This window comes from Erpetoichthys calabaricus, chromosome 2 (genome assembly GCF_900747795.2).
Source record: "Erpetoichthys calabaricus chromosome 2, fErpCal1.3, whole genome shotgun sequence".
In the NCBI taxonomy this organism is placed as follows: Eukaryota; Metazoa; Chordata; class Cladistia; order Polypteriformes; family Polypteridae; genus Erpetoichthys; species Erpetoichthys calabaricus.
In genome coordinates, this window is record NC_041395.2 from 47296574 (window position 1) to 47314900 (window position 18327).

Consider the following 18327-nt stretch of genomic DNA (forward strand, 5'->3'; position numbering starts at 1 on the left):
GTGGCCCTACACTGTACCTAACCAAATAAATAATAAAAGCACTAAAACCAGCCCCTTTAAAATGAAAGCCCAAGCTCCCTTCGTACAAACAGGACATAGGAATAAGAACTTCAAAATGACACCAAATAAATAAATAAATAAATGTCCATTAAGAACTTCAAAATTCTTAAAAGTCCTCTTCTGGCTTGAGAATCGTGGGTTCTTTAAAAGGCATGCACCAAACCCACTTGCTGCTCCATCGCCAGTTTTTCAGTCCCCTTTGCCAGCTAATTCCACTGCTGCCACCAAATGTGATGGTGCAGGTTGACTTCATGCTCCCACTCCTGTTTTGGGAGCCTCTTGAACACGATACGTTCGATAACATAACTGTATGAGCCAGGCAAATGAGGACACCACACAAAGCAAGGGGAAAGTGTAAAAAGTGCCCCAGTGCTTTTATTTAAAACAGTCAATACAAAAGTGACCAAAAGGTGCAGTGTAAAGTTTAATAAATAAACAATCCACAAAAATGAAGTGAAAGTGGTGGTTAAAATCCAATAGGCATTCCTTTAAAACCAAGGTTAAAACCAACAGTGCAAGAAACTGTCCCTTACGACTCATGCCATAGTGCAGCTGAGGAGCCATCTACCCCACAGACTCAGCCTTCTTTCTTATGCTGTCAACAGTTCCAAGTCCCTGCTGCTTTCATGGCCCCACAGTAGGGCTTCTAATCCAGACCTAGGCTTGGGTCCTTCCCTCCCATGGACAAATGAAAGGCGCACCATCCAAGCCTCTGTCGCAGACTCCCGCTGCTTCCCGCTGCCTTCCCAGACTTACACAGAGCTGCATTCCTCCTGATCAGTCCCGCTTTCTTAAGTCGCTCAGCTGGAGTGAACCATCACCTCAACCCAAGCATTGGCCACATGCTGTCCTCCTGGCTGTCTGCCTCTTCACTCCTGCACTGGCTCTTCTGTTTCCTACCTGTTTCACTCTCTACTTTAACGTCCCTTGTTTTGATTTTTTCTTTCTAACACTCACACTTCCCTTTTTTAAAGTGGGGTGAGGTGCAGCAGTGGCAATCACAGCTCTAACTCTAATGAGGGACGTGGGCGATGAAGTTCAGGACCATCCACTCAGACCATGCTACCATACCCCACCTAAAGACGCGAGTGTTGCAGATATTTATTTAAAACTTGCCAACCAGACCTTACTTTACCCTATGGTCCCCTCACCAGATGGCAGCTCTGTTTGGATTTAGAGCGGTTTATACCCTTTTGGGTCTATAAGTGATATGGTGGGCCCACTACAGCTAAAGAGATTACTAAAGTCACTTTCAGTATTATATTTGTTTATTCCTGGAACTTAGTTGAGACCACACATAGTTATTGATTACCAAACACAGCCTGGATTTAATATTGTAAACTGAATAATTAAAGACAATAATTATGTGTTGTCAGCACTGCTCTGTCACTGCTCTATCAGTTTGGGTTCATATTCTGCTCGTGCCAGCATTGATCTTTTTTTCTGATTTTCCCAGATCTTAAAGACGTGCTGGTCAGGTTAAGTGTGCAAACTGCCCCATTATGAGGAGTGTGTGAGAGTGCGGGAGTGTGCCCTGTGGTCGACTGATGCTCTTTCTCGGGCTCCTAGGACAGACTCTTGGTCTCACAGCCATGGAATGGACAATGCAGATAAAAACAAAAATGAAAAAAGTACATGGATTATTAATGGATGCTTATTTGTGGATATTTAAAACCAGAACATCCTAAAAAAATAGTGAAATGTTCTGTAAATGTGTGAGCTATAAAATCCTGTTTATGAATAAATAAATAACAAATACTAGTGTGCCTCTTAGTGCTTATAATTTAAAACACATACTCCATTTGCAACAGGCTGTGGTGAGTGGTGCACTGTTTAATGTTCCCAACAGTTAGATGGCTGACTATAGGTCATTAACTCTGTGAATGGTTTATCAGTACTTTTCAATAAATATATGTTGCTGACCACATGGTTATCATTGGCTGAATGTTATTTTGTGAGTCTGTCCTTTTCTTGATATTTCCTTAACAATGACAGGTATTAACTATTCAATTTCTAACAAGCTCACTGACCTTGACCCTCTCACACTTCTCCTTTTATGGTTACCTAACATGTGGTGTTCAAACCAACCCATATCTTCAGTCTTACCCTTTCATCCCCTGAAATGCACACACACACACACACAACATGCCCACATACATACACCCCCACCACACACACACACACACAGGTACCTGTCCACCTTCTTTAGGACAGGTACAAGAGTGTATTGTCATGTGCAGATAGCACAATGAAATTCATAATTGCTTGTCCTCTCAAAACAAAACAGTAATAAAGAGGCACCGATACACAAAAACTATAAATAGCATGCTTTATATATACTGTATATATATATTGTTAGGGACAGTTGGCAGCCTTACATCCATGAGATGGAAGGACCAGGGAAGAAAGCTTGCACAGGGCATTATCTCCCCCAGAGCATTACATTGCAGCCCCCTGGGTTGCAGCAGTGCCCTAAATTCCAACAGGGCAGCATGGGACATAGAGTTCTTCAACTTAGTTCTGTTGGGTTCCATAGGTGTTGCCAGGGGGTGCAGCAGGATCTTGGGAGCTCTACTTCATGGGGTTTCCATTTTACCTGGAAGTGCTTTCGGACCACATGTACGGAAGACCAGAAGTACTCCCGGATGAAAAATAAAATGAGCTCCCTGCCACACAACGTTGACCCAGAGTTTGGTGGAAGGTGGACGAAGCTTGCGAGGAGGAGTGGAGGAGGCAGTGGAAGAGTGACTGAGACAGAGAAGGGAGAAAAGAGTTATTGTGTGCTGCTGTGCTTATTATACTTGTGGCTGTGGTGGTGAAAAACGCTTGATTCAATGAGTTTCCCACAATAAAAGACTCTTTGTGCCATTTAACTTGTGTTTGTGCCTGTCTGTGTCACAGGAGCCAAAAAGCAGTGTCCACTCTCTCTCTCTCTCTCTCTATATATATATATATATATATAGATAGATAGACACACACACATATATAGTTTATATACTCTCGCTCTCTTATATTATACAGTATATATATATATATATATATATATATATATATATATATATATATATATATATATATATATATATATATATATATACAGTATATGCCTATGATCTGCATCTCGCAACTGAGAAGGCATGGCTGATGTTTGCCAAACCAACCACAAGCAATACCTGGTAGGTGACCACCCAAATAATCAGATATATATTATACAGTATCTGCCAAATAATATAAAGCGTACACAACATATGTTTCGCCCTCACTGGGGCTCATCAGGTGCACACACCTTTGCTTCCCCTTATCAATCCTCAGACATCAGTGCCTGAGGTGAAGCCTCTGACATTGCACCACAGCAGCTGGTTCACTTATTTGACAGGGTGAAAACTGGAATATTACATTCTTAGGTCTGAGTCACAATCTGATTATTTGGGTGGTTACCTACCAGGTAGCGCTTGTGGTTGGTCAGCCAGTCGGCAAACATTCGTCATGTCCTCTCAGCTGCTTTTTATCCAGATAATCAAATTGATTATCCATAGAATGTTACACCATTTTTCTTTAGGCCAATCAATGTGTTTCTTGGTAAATTGTAACTTTACGGGGTTTTCTTTCTGATAGCTTAGATTTGATCAAATGTCTTCTGTCTGTAATAGTATTTATAGTACCTTAACAAAAGGAATCTTCAGAATATTACAAATGGACCTTCGTCAGGGAGCAATTAACAGGTTACAACCTACAGATATTCTGCAATAATTAAAGTAAATCCATCCTTGCAAGTTGAAACAAACAATTTGCACAGTTGTCGCAATTTCTTTTGATTACTTAAAAACCCTCTGTCTGTTTTAAAGTAGAGTTGGAACAAACGGTGTTACTATAACCTCTGAAGTACTACTCAGACAATATTCCAGTAATAATGGCAAGAAAACGGCAATCAGCAAATGAAATGAGACAGAGCATTATTACTCTTAGAAGTGTAGGTCTCTCATTTAGAGAAATCACAAAACAAATCAAAGTGTCAGTGAGTATTGTGGTGTCCTACACAATCCAAAGCCAATTGGAAACTGGAAGAAGCTTTGATAGAAAGAGATCTGGCAGACCCAATCAGAATTTTCTTCCCCTTCTCTCTCCGCAGCTCAGAGAAACTGCCCAGCTCTGGCACTTAGTTCCACCTCTTTTCTTCATAAAGGCATATTTTGAGTTGGACTTCTAACAATTAAATAGGACAACCTGGTTGGGGTCCCAGCTTTCCCCTCCTGTCATTTCTACACACAGCTGCCGTATGTAGTATACACAATTATGTACAACATATATTTGCAAGACATTACCAGCACAGACAGTATGATCAGGTCAATGACCTGAGAATGTCTGATGCACTTATGGAAGTGGCACGTCAGTGAATTTACGTACAAATCCAGCATTTTTAATTTATGTATGGAATTTTAAGCTTGTAAATCTACATTACACATAGAAAATTTACAAAATGTACCAATTTCTAAAATTTTTCACATTTTAAAGAGCTTGCATCAATGTTACAAATAAATTATTTTATTTGTATGGCGGTGCTGTGGGTTTCACTCCCAGTCATTGGCTTTATGGAGTCTGCACTTTTCACAGCAAATGCCTGGGTGTTTCTCCAAATATTCTGGTTTTCTTCTCACATCATAAAAATGTGCACGTTAGTTTTGAATTGCCTGTTAATCTGTGTTTGTAGAGTTATATCATTGGTTTTAATGCAACTCAAGCTTGAAGCACAATGATGTCCAAAAATGAACACCACAGGCAGTATCAAGATAACCAAGAACGTCGTGTGCAAAATAAACTGAACAGATAATGGAAACAGTTTGAACCCCAGCATTTTACCTAACATAACAGAATTATTGCAAATCACAGTTGTAAATTATATTTTTGTCCACTTTAAGACAGTTTAAGAGAAGTACACCATTAATGTCACAAGTCCTAGATAATGGAAACTAGGCAACTGATTAATTATTTTATTTTACTTTAAGTAATTTGTATCCTTTCAATTTACCAACAGGTATCATGGGAGTCCTCTTATTTGGGTTCAAGCAGTTCTCACCATTTGTTCACAACAAATAAAGCAAGTTGCAGTATTTCATTGAATATAGTTACCAGTATCATAATATCAAAATGAAGTACCCCACCTTGTCCCACACTTCCTCTGTGGAGTCCAGAATATTACCAAAAAATGGATTAACGGCTGCATTTGTGACTAAAACATCAATTCCACCATACTCTTTCACCGCCTGAAAATGTAACACAAAAATAATATTAATCTTGCAACATTATATTATTATTTAAGGCAAAACTTCCTCCTGAAGTGGAAAACATAGAAAGGATGACAACCACACAGCTTGCAAATTAAAGGTTATGTTAAACATGAAAGTCCCAAAAATTAGTCATTACTGAAAGCATTTGTAGATTTTTTATCAAAACGTAGTATCAAGTATAATATTACCATGCTGACAAGTCTCTCCCTGTCCTCACTTTTGCCTACATGGCAAGTGGTGCCAGTGACACTGAGATTCTCATGGCGTAGTTCAGCTACAGCACGCTCCACGTTCTCTCTACTGCGACTGCTGAGGACTACTGATGCTCCTTCCTGAGCCAGACTACGAGCGGCTGCAAAACCAATTCTGCAAGAAGCATAGAGAGTTTAGGGTCAAGATAAATACCTGAAAAGTAAAAGAATACAGAAATGTCACGGTTTTCTAATAACTATCTGCATGTATCTGCATCTGCATAATCAATTAGTAGCTCATATGCAAGTCTTCTCTGATCCCCAGGTCACCCTCCAATACATTTTTTCCAGTTACATTAAAATTATGTAGACTCTTTAAATGTTAGGCATCTATAAAAATGTAAGTAAGTCCATTAATTCATCCATCCATCCATCCATTGTCTCCCGCTTATCCGAGGTCGGGTCGCGGGGGCAGCAGCTTGAGCAGAGATGCCCAGACTTCCCTCTCCCCAGCCACTTCTGCTAGCTCTTCCGGGAGAATCCCAAGGCGTTCCCAGGCCAGTCGAGAGACATAGTCCCTCCAGCGTGTCCTGGGTCTTCCCTGGGGCCTCCTCCCGGTTAGACGTGCCCGGAACACCTCACCAGGGAGGCGTCCAGGAGGCATCCTGATCAGATGCCCGAGCCACCTCATCTGACTCCTCTCGATGCGGAGGAGCAGCGGCTCTACTCTGAGCCCCTCCCGGATGACTGAGCTTCTCACCCTATCTTTAAGGGAAAGCCCAGACACCCTGCGGAGGAAACTCATTTCAGCCGCTTGTATTCGCGATCTCTTTCTTTCGGTCACTACCCATAGCTCATGACCATAGGTGAGGGTAGGAACATAGATCGACTGGTAAATTGAGAGCTTCGCCTTGCGGCTCAGCTCCTTTTTCACCACGACAGACCGATGCAGAGCTCGCATTACTGCGGATGTCGCACCGATCCGCCTGTCGATCTCACGCTCCATTCTTCCCTCACTCGTGAACAAGACCCCGAGATACTTGAACTCCTCCACTTGGGGCAGGATCTCGCTACCAACCCTGAGAGGGCACTCCACCCTTTTCCGGCTGAGGACCATGGTCTCGGATTTGGAGGTGCTGATTCTCATCCCAGCCACTTCACACTCAGCTGTGAACCGATCCAGAGAGAGCTGAAGATCACGGCCTGATGAAGCAAACAGGACAACATCATCTGCAAAAAGCAGTGACCCAATCCTGAGCCCACCAAACCGGACCCCCTTAACGCCCTGGCTGCGCCTAGAAATTCTGTCCATAAAAGTTATGAACAGAATCGGTGACAAAGGGCAGCCCTGGCGGAGTCCAACTCTCACTGGAAACGGGTTCGACTTACTGCCGGCAATGCGGACCAAGCTCTGGCACCGATCGTACAGGGACCGAACAGCCCTTATCAGGGGGGCCAGTACCCCATACTCTCGGAGTACCCCCCACAGGATTCCCCGAGGGACACGGTCGAATGCCTTTTCCAAGTCCACAAAACACATGTAGACTGGTTGGGCAAACTCCCATGCACCCTCCAGGACCCTGCTAAGGGTATAGAGCTGGTCCACTGTTCCGCGACCAGGACGAAAACCACACTGTTCCTCCTGAATCTGAGGCTCGACTATCCGACGGACCCTCCTCTCCAGGACCCCCGAATAGACTTTTCCAGGGAGGCTGAGGAGTGTGATCCCTCTATAGTTGGAACACACCCTCCGATCCCCCTTCTTAAAGAGGGGGACCACCACCCCGGTCTGCCAATCCAGAGGCACTGTCCCTGATGTCCATGCGATGTTGCAGAGGCGTGTCAACCAAGACAGTCCTACAACATCCAGAGCCTTGAGGAACTCCGGGCGTATCTCATCCACCCCCGGGGCCCTGCCACCAAGGAGTTTTTTGACCACCTCGGTGACCTCAGTCCCAGAGATGGGGGAGCCCACCTCTGAGTCCCCAGGCTCTGCTTCCTCATTGGAAGGCATGTTAATGGGATTGAGGAGGTCTTCGAAGTACTCCCCCCACCGACCCACAACGTCCCGAGTCGAGGTTAGCAGCGCACCATCCCCACCATATACAGTGTTGACACTGCACTGCTTCCCCCCTCCTGAGACGCCGGATGGTGGACCAGAATCTCCTCGAAGCCGTCTGAAAGTCGTTCTCCATGGCCTCCCCAAACTCCTCCCACGCCCGAGTTTTTGCCTCAGCAACCACCAAAGCCGCATTCCGCTTGGCCTGCCGGTACCTATCAGCTGCCTCCAGGGTCCCACAGGACAAAAGGGTCCTGTAGGACTCCTTCTTCAGCTTGACGGCATCCTTCACCGCCGGTGTCCACCAACGGGTTCGGGGATTGCCGCCACGACAGGCACGACCACCTTACGGCCACAGCTCCGGTCAGCTGCCTCAACAATAGAGGCACGGAACATGGCCCATTCGGACTCAATGTCCCCCACCTCCCTCGGGATGTGGTCGAAGTTCTGCCGGAGGTGGGAGTTGAAGCTACTTCTGACAGGGGGCTCTGCCAGACGTTCCCAGCAGACCCTCACAACACGTTTGGGCCTACCACGCCTGACCAGCATCCTCCCCCACCATTGAAGCCAACTCACCACCAGGTGGTGATCAGTTGACAGCTCCGCCCCTCTCTTCACCCGAGTGTCCAAGACATGTGGCCGCAAGTCCGACGACGCGTCCATTAATTCTGCTCCAGCAAAATAGCTACCATAAATACACAGTAGCCCCATCCAGGTTTGAATATTCTCTACGAAGAGAAGAACACAACAAGCAATAGTTGCAGCTGACAAAGGTACATTTTTCACAGATTCAGTAACTTTTTTCATTCATTTATCACTAGTAAACTGTTATATAATGTCAAAAGTACACTTTTTTAATACCTCCACAACAGTGATGGTTTTATGGTGTGTGGTCAATATCCATGTAGCTTGGAAGAAAGCAGGTGTTGCTCATTCTTGTTGAGTTATTTAGAAAACGTGTCATAGCACTGTAAAGACATACTACTCAGTCCATTCATCGCTGAAATGACAATTCTTAGTATCGATGTTCCTCTTAAGATGCTTTGACAGAAACATTTTTGTTAGTTTTCTTGCAGTATTAATTTTGAATGTTACTTCTTGGATAATCAGTCCAAGTCACATGATTGGGTACAACCATTGTGGGTTTTTGTGAGAAAAAATATATGCAATTTAAATTGCATGAGTTTGCTCATTTAGAATGATAACAATGCCAAAACGAATCACCATTAAGCTCTGCGTATGCTACACAACTGAGGTTTGTGTGTGTTTGTGTGAGGGATGAGTTACAGCGGGGCCTAGTAAAAGAGTATTTGCTCTTTATATTTCTTGACCCTGCCATACAAACGTGAGAAATGTACAAATATGCAGCTTTTGGGCAATTACCAATAACTGATCTTTCCTGTGTCATATGAAATGACTCCAATGCCAATATCAACATGTGTCTCAGGTTCTTTGCGTGAATAAAATATTTTTAGCATTTGTGCATACTCTGCCCTTAACAGGTTTCCAAGTGTCCCTGGGTTCTTATTGCAGAATTTATTTTAAGGCAACAACTAGGATCTTCTGTCCACCTTAATCTCACCTTTCTTAAACTGAAAAGGTTTAACATCGTCAATTGTCTCCTCATAGATGGTACCTATTAGTCTCAGAATTAGACTACTTGCACTTCTCTATACTTTCTCTACTGCTGCTGTGTCTTTTTTGTAATACAGAAGTTAAAAATGAACAAAGTATCCCAGGTGAGGCCTTCCTTGACTTATACTCCCCATCTCATGTTATATAACCTAACACCCTATTAGCCTTCATGTTTGCTTTTGGACACTGCTTGGATGTAGTGGTAATACCTCCGTTATATCTTCAAATTCCTTCTCATAAGGGCTACTTTAAAGTTTCAGACATCACATTGTATATTCATATCTAACACTTTACTTCCTATTTATAATAGTTTACATTTACTTTCTTTAAAATTTCATTTACCACAAATCTGCATGCTGTCCAAGTCCCTCTGTGACAATTTAGCTGGTTCTACATTATCTGCTCTTCCACTTCATTTCATGTCATTTGCAGCCCAGTTTCATGATTATATTCTTGTCCAGATCATTTATGTATATTTAAAAGAGGAGTGGCCTCCAGCACTCATCCCTGAGGAACATCACCCAGTTATGAAAATGTTTGTCATTTTCAACATAACCCTTTGCTTCCCATTTTTGAGACAATTTTGGACCCAACTACAGACAGAGCTTTGAATTCTAAATTCTTATAGTTTGAGGAGACTCCTGACCAGACAGGTTGAGATAGGTGGGTCAAAGCAAAAGGTACTCACTGTCCTGAGGCATCATCCCCAGAATTGAAAATGTCAAACCATTTTCATGTCCTTTATGGAGCTGGATGGAATCTCCAAAAACAAAGAGGTGGTAGGCAGGCATGAGGAGCTCCAACAGGCCTCCTAACAATCAGTCCCCAGAAAGAGAGTGTGATAGTTGGGGACTCAAACGTTAGGGGGTTGCTCCAGAGTCAGAGAGTCTCACATAGTGTGTTGCCTTCCAAGTGCACAGTGGATGGGCTACCCGCAGTTATGGGTTACATTTGAACTGGAGGGGCACCAATATATGGGGAAGATTATGAGTAAGTTAGTTTAGTCTAAACCAGGGAATTGAGGGCAGGGAGTTTAGGGCTGGCCAGGTTTAGAACTATACATGAGGAGACAAACCATAGTGTAAAAATAAATAGGCATTGTAACACAAATTTTAACTTAAAGTTTAAGTGCAAAAATAAAATAAGTAACACATTAAAAGTACTTTGCCTTAATTAAATATTAAGCAAGTGATGTATAGTAGCTGAGCATAATTATAATATTATAGTGATAACAGACACCTGGCAAAATAAAGATGAGGATGAGTATAACATAGGCACACATTTTTTAGGAAAGATAGACAGAACATTAAAGGAGGAGCTGTTGCCATTTATGTAAAACAGAATTTAAATGGATCTTTTCTTCAGTTGGACGATGAGCCACATCTTAGTGAGGACATCTGGATTTGTCTGGTCAGCCTTAGGGAAAGTGGCCTTATTTTATTAGTGTGCATCATACCCCACAAATGTAGATAGTAATTTCAATGTGCATCTTTTTTCATAATACCAAAAAGATAAGTTTACAGGGGGATATTATAGTCATGGGGGACTTTAACAACCCAAATAATAACTGGGATAACCTTGTAAATAGCAGTGCACAAGAGCAGGAGTTTTTAGACATAATTACTGATTTTTTTAAAACACCGTATGTTAAAGCACTAACACGGGTGAAGCCTGTCTAAATTTAGTATTTTGTAATAATCAGGATAGAATTGAGGGTGTAGAGGTGATTGAACCACTAGGGTCAAGTGACCATAATATAATACAGTTCACACTGTTTTAAGAAGAGCAACAATGCAAAGATGAAAACTGTTAAGTTTAACTTTGGTAGGGCAAATTTTGAGAAGAAGCGGCAAAGTCTTAAAGGGAGAAACTGGGATAAGCTTTTAAATGTGGAGACAGTCGAAGAGAAGTGTAACAGGTTTAAGAATGTTTCATATATAATGCAGGACATGTACATCCCAAAATTTGGAATTCATAGGAAATTTAAAAAATAACTTCATAGTGGGTTAATAAAGACTTGAAAAAGAAGCTGCAAAAGAAAAAACAGCTGTGTAAGGTTTGCAGCGACAACGTTTGACAAATTTTACATTCCCACTGAGGTGATGCAATTTTTGAAGAATCCATTTAGGACTGCAGTGGGAGGAGAGCTTGTATCAAAAGCCAAACAGGTTCTTGTGCCACTTGATGAAGGTTCCCTGCAATTAGAACTGATGGAAATGCAAGAGTCATCTGAACTGAAACTGGTGCTTCGATCTGTGGGATGTATACAGTTTTGGACAGAACAGGACCAGGCCCAGTTCCCAAACGCTAAAAGGTTGACTGTTTTTTTATTTTGCTATGATGTATACATGCGAGTCAAGCTTTTCGAATATCGATGCAATAAAAACAAGCAAAACAAGCCCCCCCTTACATGCACCCACCTCCATCAATGTCTACGAATTGCGCTCACTTCATATGAACATAACTTTAATGCTCTCGCAAAGTCAAGTAAGTGCAATTTTAGTCGTTAGAAAACAAATATAATACTGGCTGTTAAATGTGTATAATATACAAACAAGATAAATGAGAAGTACAGAAAAAAGAATAAATGTTAATTGATATTGGGAACATTTTGTTATTTAACATGTGATCCTGTGGATGTATTCTGTTTTCTAAAATGAAAAGTGATTGTAACAAATGTAACAGAAAGTAGTACAATGTGAAGAGACTGATTGTCCAGACCATTGTTATTTAGTTAAATGGCATTCCAAGGTAAATTTCTAAGATTGCTTTTTGTGCCTGTGTAATTCATATTGAGTTTGATATCACTATAATAACAATAATAATAATTCATTTTTATGTCCTTAAACACCCTATGATATACAGTATTAAATTTAGTGTTGTTCATCTTGTTCTGTGAATGTTGGGATTATTGATTTGTAGTTCAAAATCTGGGATTAATATGGACACATCACATTATTTTTAGATCTAAACATCCCACCTACTCATACAACTCCACTGCAGATCTACTCCATGAATGTCCCAAGTCAACCTCTCTTCCATGAATTTACAGAAGCCTGCATTCCCCTTACAGAGAGTTACAAACACAATGGCAGGGACAGACACTCACACTGGCCAATTACCACATCTTTGTGATTATGGAGAAAACTGACAGAAGCACAAGTAGAATGTGCAGACTTCCCAGACAATGGCCAGGGTTAAAGCCAATCACCAGAGCTGTCAGGGAGTCGTGCTGCGCTGCCTGACCACCATTTTGTATTTCAAACTCCTGCCTGACAGGTGTCCTATTACTCAATATAGTTAATAGTTTTATTTTTAAGAGCATAAGAAGTTGGACAAACGAGAGGTGACCATTCAGTTCTTCAGTCTCATTTGCTTAGTTAACATAACAGCTACAGTATGTTCTCTTAATATGTCATCCAGATTCTTCTTAAAGGTTGTTAAGGTTTCTGCTTCAACTCCATGTCTCGGTAGTGTCTCCCATCTTGTATTTATAATTGATGTTCCTTTTATTCATGTGTAGCATTTTGTACTTTTTTTTTTTTGCTAAACTGCATTTTCCTGGTGTTCCCCCACTTCTGAAGCTTGTCCAGGTCTTCTTGAAGTGTTTTTGCTGCCTACTCAGTGTCTGCCATTTTTCCAATTTTATAATAATTTAAAATACAATTACATTTGAAAAATACTGAAGAAAAAAAAAACTAACTTTGCACCAGTAATAATTTATCCTACTACTTTGTCTCACTTCCTGAAGGAAAATTGCAGACCTACCCTTCTGTGGACGCAGTGACCACGGCCACCTTGCCTTGAAGCTTTCCACCCCTCTGTGATTTCGAGTCCACAATACCACGCAGGGCCATCACTTGCACACTGGGCCTCTGAAGGGAAAGAACATTGCGGGTCCAAACGGTCAGCTGTCGAGCTGCTCTGCTGAAGAACATCCTGTACAGAAAAATTATGGCCAACAGTTAAACACGAGAAGAGCAAAAGAATAATAGTAAGGCAGCAATTCCCTCTTCAGTTACAGCAGTGGCCATAAGTGGCTGGAATGGAAATTAATCTACAAGACACTGGGCCAGGGCAGTGCAATCCTGATACACACCATTCAGCTCTTTTGCCACTGCTGGGGGTTTTATTTTTTCTTTTTCATTTCATTTGATAAACACCACTTATCTGCAGTGACCAGAAGTGGCTGAACTTTCTTTTTCAGGACCGAACAATTTTATTACTTCCTTTGTGCTCCACATTTGAAAGATTCTAACACTTCTGGGAATGAGACAATCTTATTAAACATAAAATCAGACATGAACGAGTATCGACCTGGTATGAGAGAACTGTATGAAAAATTATCTCAGCAACTGAAGCTACTGAAACATCTCTTAACAGCTACTGCTTTGTCTGTCACCCTTAATCTCTGTCAAATACATTCCAAGAATACAAAATCCTCCTTTATAATCAAAGGCCACACTAAGGGGTCCACATTGAGCGAACAGAAAAACAACCATAAAAGCCTGAAGGTTAGTTAAAACTTTGAGAAAAAAACTCCAACTTGATTGGTCGAACTGTTCACTGAAACTCTCAAATGTTGCCCTTCCATTACCATGACAACGGTCATTACTGACTTTGGGCCAGAAGCCTGATTTGGACCACACATGAGTGAAAATGCATCATTTCCGCTGCTCTGCTTTACGGCAGTATAATGACTGTGATGATGCAATTACTGAGCTGATGTGACGAAACGGGTCCAAGACGGCACCTTGATAGCAGCTTGATGCAATTCGCTCTTTGACTTTGTGTATCAACTTCAGTTTCTTAAGTCCCACCTTAAGGTAGAAATGCCTAATGTTTTAACAGATTAATATGATCTCTTCATTCAGGACAGTTGCAAGGATCCTTTTTAGTTGACTGTTTCATTTTTTATTATTCTGAATCAAGTACATGACAACCTTCCTAAAATTCATTCACCTCACATACAGCTCTTCTGCACCACATGGAAGACAACATGTAACAGGATTCTTATTGTGAGTGACCTGAAAGCACATAACTAAGAAAGAAAACTGGAGTTCCAGACACTCACTGACAACCCAGATACTGTGCATCCGGAAAGTATTCACAGCGCATCACTTTTTCCACATTTTGTTATGTTACAGCCTTATTCCAAAATGGATTAAATTCATTTTTTTCCTCAGAATTCTACACACAACACCCCATAATGACATCGTGAAAAAAGTTTACTTGAGGTTTTTGCAAATTTATTAAAAATAAAAAAATTGAGAAATCCCATGTACATAAGTATTCACAGCCTTCCCTCAATACTTTGTTGATGCACCTTTGGCAGCAATTACAGCCTCAAGTCTTTTGAATATGATGCCACAAGCTTGGCACACCTATCCTTGGCCAGTTTCGCCCATTCCTCTTTGCAGCACCTCTCAAGCTCCATCAGGTTGGATGGGAAGCGTCGGTGCACAGCCATTTTAAGATCTCTCCAGAGATGTTTAATCGGATTCAAGTCTGGGCTCTGGCTGGGACACTCAAGGACATTCACAGAGTTGGCCTGAAGCCACTCCTTTGGTATCTTAGCTGTGTGCTTAGGGTCATTGTCCTGTCTGAAAGATGAACCATCACCCCAGTCGGAGGTCAAGAGCGCTCTGGAGCAGGTTTTCATCCAGGATGTCTCTGTACATTGCTGCAGTCATCTTTCCCTTTATCCTGACTAGTCTCCCAGTTCCTGCCGCTGAAAAACATTCCCACAGCATGATGCTGCCACCACCATGCTTCACTGTAGGGATGGTATTGGCCTGGTGATGAGCAGTGCCTGGTTTCCTCCAAACGGGATGCCTGGTATTCACACCAAAGAGTTCAATCTTTGTCTCATCAGACCAGAGAATTTTCTTTCTCATGGTCTGAGAGTTCTTCAGGTGCCTTTTGGCAAACTCCAGGCGGGCTGCCATGTGCCTTTTACTAAGGAGTGGCTTTCGTCTGGCCACTCTACCATAAAGGCCTGATTGGTGGATTGCTGCAGAGATGATTGTCCTTCTATAAGGTTCTCCTCTCTCCACAGAGGTCCTCTGGAGCTCTGACAGAGTGACCATCGGGTTCTTGGTCACCTCCCTGACTAAGGCCCTTCTCTCCCAATCGCTCAGTTTAGATGGCCAGCCAGCTCTAGGAAGAGTCCTGGTGGTTTCGAACTTCTTCCACTTACGGAAGATGGAGGCCAATGTGCTCATTGGGACCTTCAAAGTAGCAAAAATTTTTCTGTAACCTTCCCCAGATTTGTGCTTTGAGACAATCCTGTCTCGGACGTCTACAAACAATTCCTTTGACTTCATGCTTGCTTTGTGCTCTGACATGAACTGTCAACTGTGGGACCTTATATAGACAGGTGTGTGCCTTTCCAAATCATGTCCAGTCAACTGAATTTACCACAGGTGGACTCCAATTAAGCTGCAGAAACATCTCAAGGATGATCAGGGGAAACAAGATGCACCTGAGCTCAATTTTGAGCTTCATGTTAAAGGCTGTGAATACTTATGTACATGTGCTTTCTCAATTTTTTTATTTTTAATAAATTTACAAAAACCTCAAGTAAACTTCTTTCACATTGTCATTACGGGGTGTTGTGTGTAGAATTCTGAGGAAAAAAATGAATTTAATCCATTTTGTGATAAGGCTGTAACATAACAAAATGTGGAAAAAGTGATGCGCTGTGAATACTTTCCGGATGCACTGTAAGTACCCTGCAGCAAAAAAGACGACAATGGATGACTTGGACGCGGTGTCCATTGGCATTTGACTTGCTGCAAGAGGAGTTTCTTTTAAAGTTACAATCACTTGAATTAGATAGATAGATAGATAGATAGATAGATAGATAGATAGATAGATAGATAGATAGATAGATAGATAGATAGATAGATAGATAGATAGATAGATAGATAGATAGATAGATAGATAGATAGATAGATAGATAGATAGATAGATAGAGGTCTCTGTGACCCCTTGAACCCTCAGACCAGACGTCAGACACCAGATAAAAGTAATAATAATAATAAATGTGCACAAAGCACCCTCCACTCCACAATACTCAAATAATAATAATTCCAATAAACAATACAATAATCAATCCTCCACTCCCAGATGCGTTGCCCTCCTTCCACCCAGCTCAGCTCAACATCTGGGATTTCCCATCGTCCTTTTATACACCCTGACCCGGAGGTGTTCCTGTCCACAGTTCCTTATCCCTTCTGGGTCAGGGTAAACAGTCCTTTTCTTCAACCCGGGAGCACATCGTTTCTTCCTGTCATGTGACCGTGACGTACTCCCGGGTTATAGGGCGCATAAGAGTCCACGAACCCCCCTACAGCGACTCTCGGTGGCCCCCAAGGTATCCAGCAGGGCTATGTATAAAAACTACATAGTCCAGGCGGCCCTGCTGGAACTCGGGGCACGTCCACGCTGCTGGGAGAGCTCCTCCTGGCGGCCTGGGGGTGAGGACCGGAGTAAAAAGCCGGCAATCCTTCACAATAGATAGATAGATAGATAGATAGATAGATAGATAGATAGATAGATAGATAGATAGATAGATAGATAGATAGATAGATAGATAGATAGATAGATAGATAGATAGATAGATAGATAGATAGATAGATAGATAGATAGATAGATACTTTATTAATCCCAAGGGGAAATTCACATACTCCAGCAGCAGCATACTGATAAAGAACAATATTAAATTATTAAATTAAAGAGTAATAACAATGCAGGTATACAGACAGACAATAACTTTGTATAATTTTAACGTTTAACCCCCCGGGTGAAATTGAGAGGTCGCATAGTGTGGGGGAGAAACGATCTCCTCAGTCTGTCAGTGGAGGAGGACATTGACAGCAGTCTGTTGCTTGAAGCTGCTCCTCTGTCTGGAGATGATACTGTTTAGTGGATGCAGTGGATTCTCCATAATTGACAGGAGCCTGCTCAGTGCCCATCGCTCTGCCAATAATGTCAAACTGTCCAGCTCAATGCCTACAACAGAGCCTGCCTTCCTCACCAGTTTGTCCAGGCGTGAGGTGTCCCTCTTCTTTATGCTGCTTCCCCAGCACACCACCGCGTAGAAGAGGGTGCTCGCCACAACCGTCTGATAGAACATCTGCAGCATCTTATTGCAGATGTTGAAGGACGCCAGCCTTCTAAGGAAGTACAGTTGGCTTAGTACTTAATATTACATCTTAGTATTCTAAACTGTTCAGAGAGCTGTAATATCATGAACATAATGTATTCTGTGGGGTGATCACTGCCTGCACATTCCTGTCGGCGTAAGAGAAAACCTATTTAAGAAGCATGTATTAACGAATGGGTCGAGTAACACATAGAATGCGAAGCATTTAATGTGCTACTTTAGTTACGATGGGATTTGAGAAGCTCTAATAAATTAAACCAGTGGTTCTCAATCTGTGGGGCGGGCCCCCCTAGGGGGGCATGAAGTAACAAAAAGAGGGGCGCAAAAATGTGAAAAAAAGAAGACAAGAATCAAAAATATGAAAAATACATCTATTGAAATCAAAACAAATTAACTTAAACTACATTTTGATACTAGAAAAATAAATATAGAGTTAGATAAATGTCGATAAAAGTTAAGTAGGTATAATAAAATATGCATCTATGATATATCATTAATTAAAAAAGAACAAATTGGTATTAGTGGGCTCCTTTCAAAAAAACGTTAGGGGGGGCGCGATTAAAACTGTTATGAAAACTCGGGTCGCAAATTACTTAAAGGTTGAGAAACACTGAATTAAACATTGATTTTAATATGAAGTTTACGACATTCTACTTTAATGACAAAATAAACTACGAGAATAAAATAGGAATTTAGAGATTAAAGTCAACATTTTAACTTTAATCTTAACCTAGACCTTTTTTTCTTTACTGTGTCCCTTTTTTTTTTTTCTTCTCTGTGGCCCTAATGCTCTTCCAAATGACACTCAAAAAATGACATGAATGACATTTGCCTTTTCACATCAACTTTGACATCTGACCAATGCTTTTTTGAAATTCATCTTTTTTATATGTGCTTTTACCATTGTCTTTTAACAAAACACTGAAT

At 41.6% G+C, this 18327-nt stretch overlaps 2 protein-coding genes and 1 long non-coding RNA gene across 4 annotated transcripts in view; 1 reads left to right on the forward strand and 2 right to left on the reverse strand.

Moving 5' to 3' along the window:
* The window catches only part of LOC127526571 (uncharacterized), a 463174-nt gene that overhangs the window by 225762 nt on the left and 219085 nt on the right, over window positions 1-18327 (forward strand). The window lies entirely within an intron of this gene.
* The window catches only part of LOC114645859 (junctophilin-4-like), a 188118-nt gene that overhangs the window by 146948 nt on the left and 22843 nt on the right, over window positions 1-18327 (reverse strand). The gene's annotated exons all lie outside the window — the stretch shown is intronic.
* The window catches only part of LOC114645860 (dehydrogenase/reductase SDR family member 4-like), a 28458-nt gene that overhangs the window by 3420 nt on the left and 6711 nt on the right, over window positions 1-18327 (reverse strand). For both annotated transcript variants that reach the window (XM_028793733.2, XM_028793734.2), the window contains exons 2-4: window positions 12999-13169; window positions 5534-5711; window positions 5220-5321 (exon numbers count right to left, since the gene is read on the reverse strand). In XM_028793733.2, the coding sequence (XP_028649566.1) occupies window positions 5220-5321; window positions 5534-5711; window positions 12999-13168 (450 nt within the window). In that variant the 5' untranslated portion in view covers window position 13169. The remainder of the gene's footprint in view (window positions 1-5219; window positions 5322-5533; window positions 5712-12998; window positions 13170-18327) is intronic.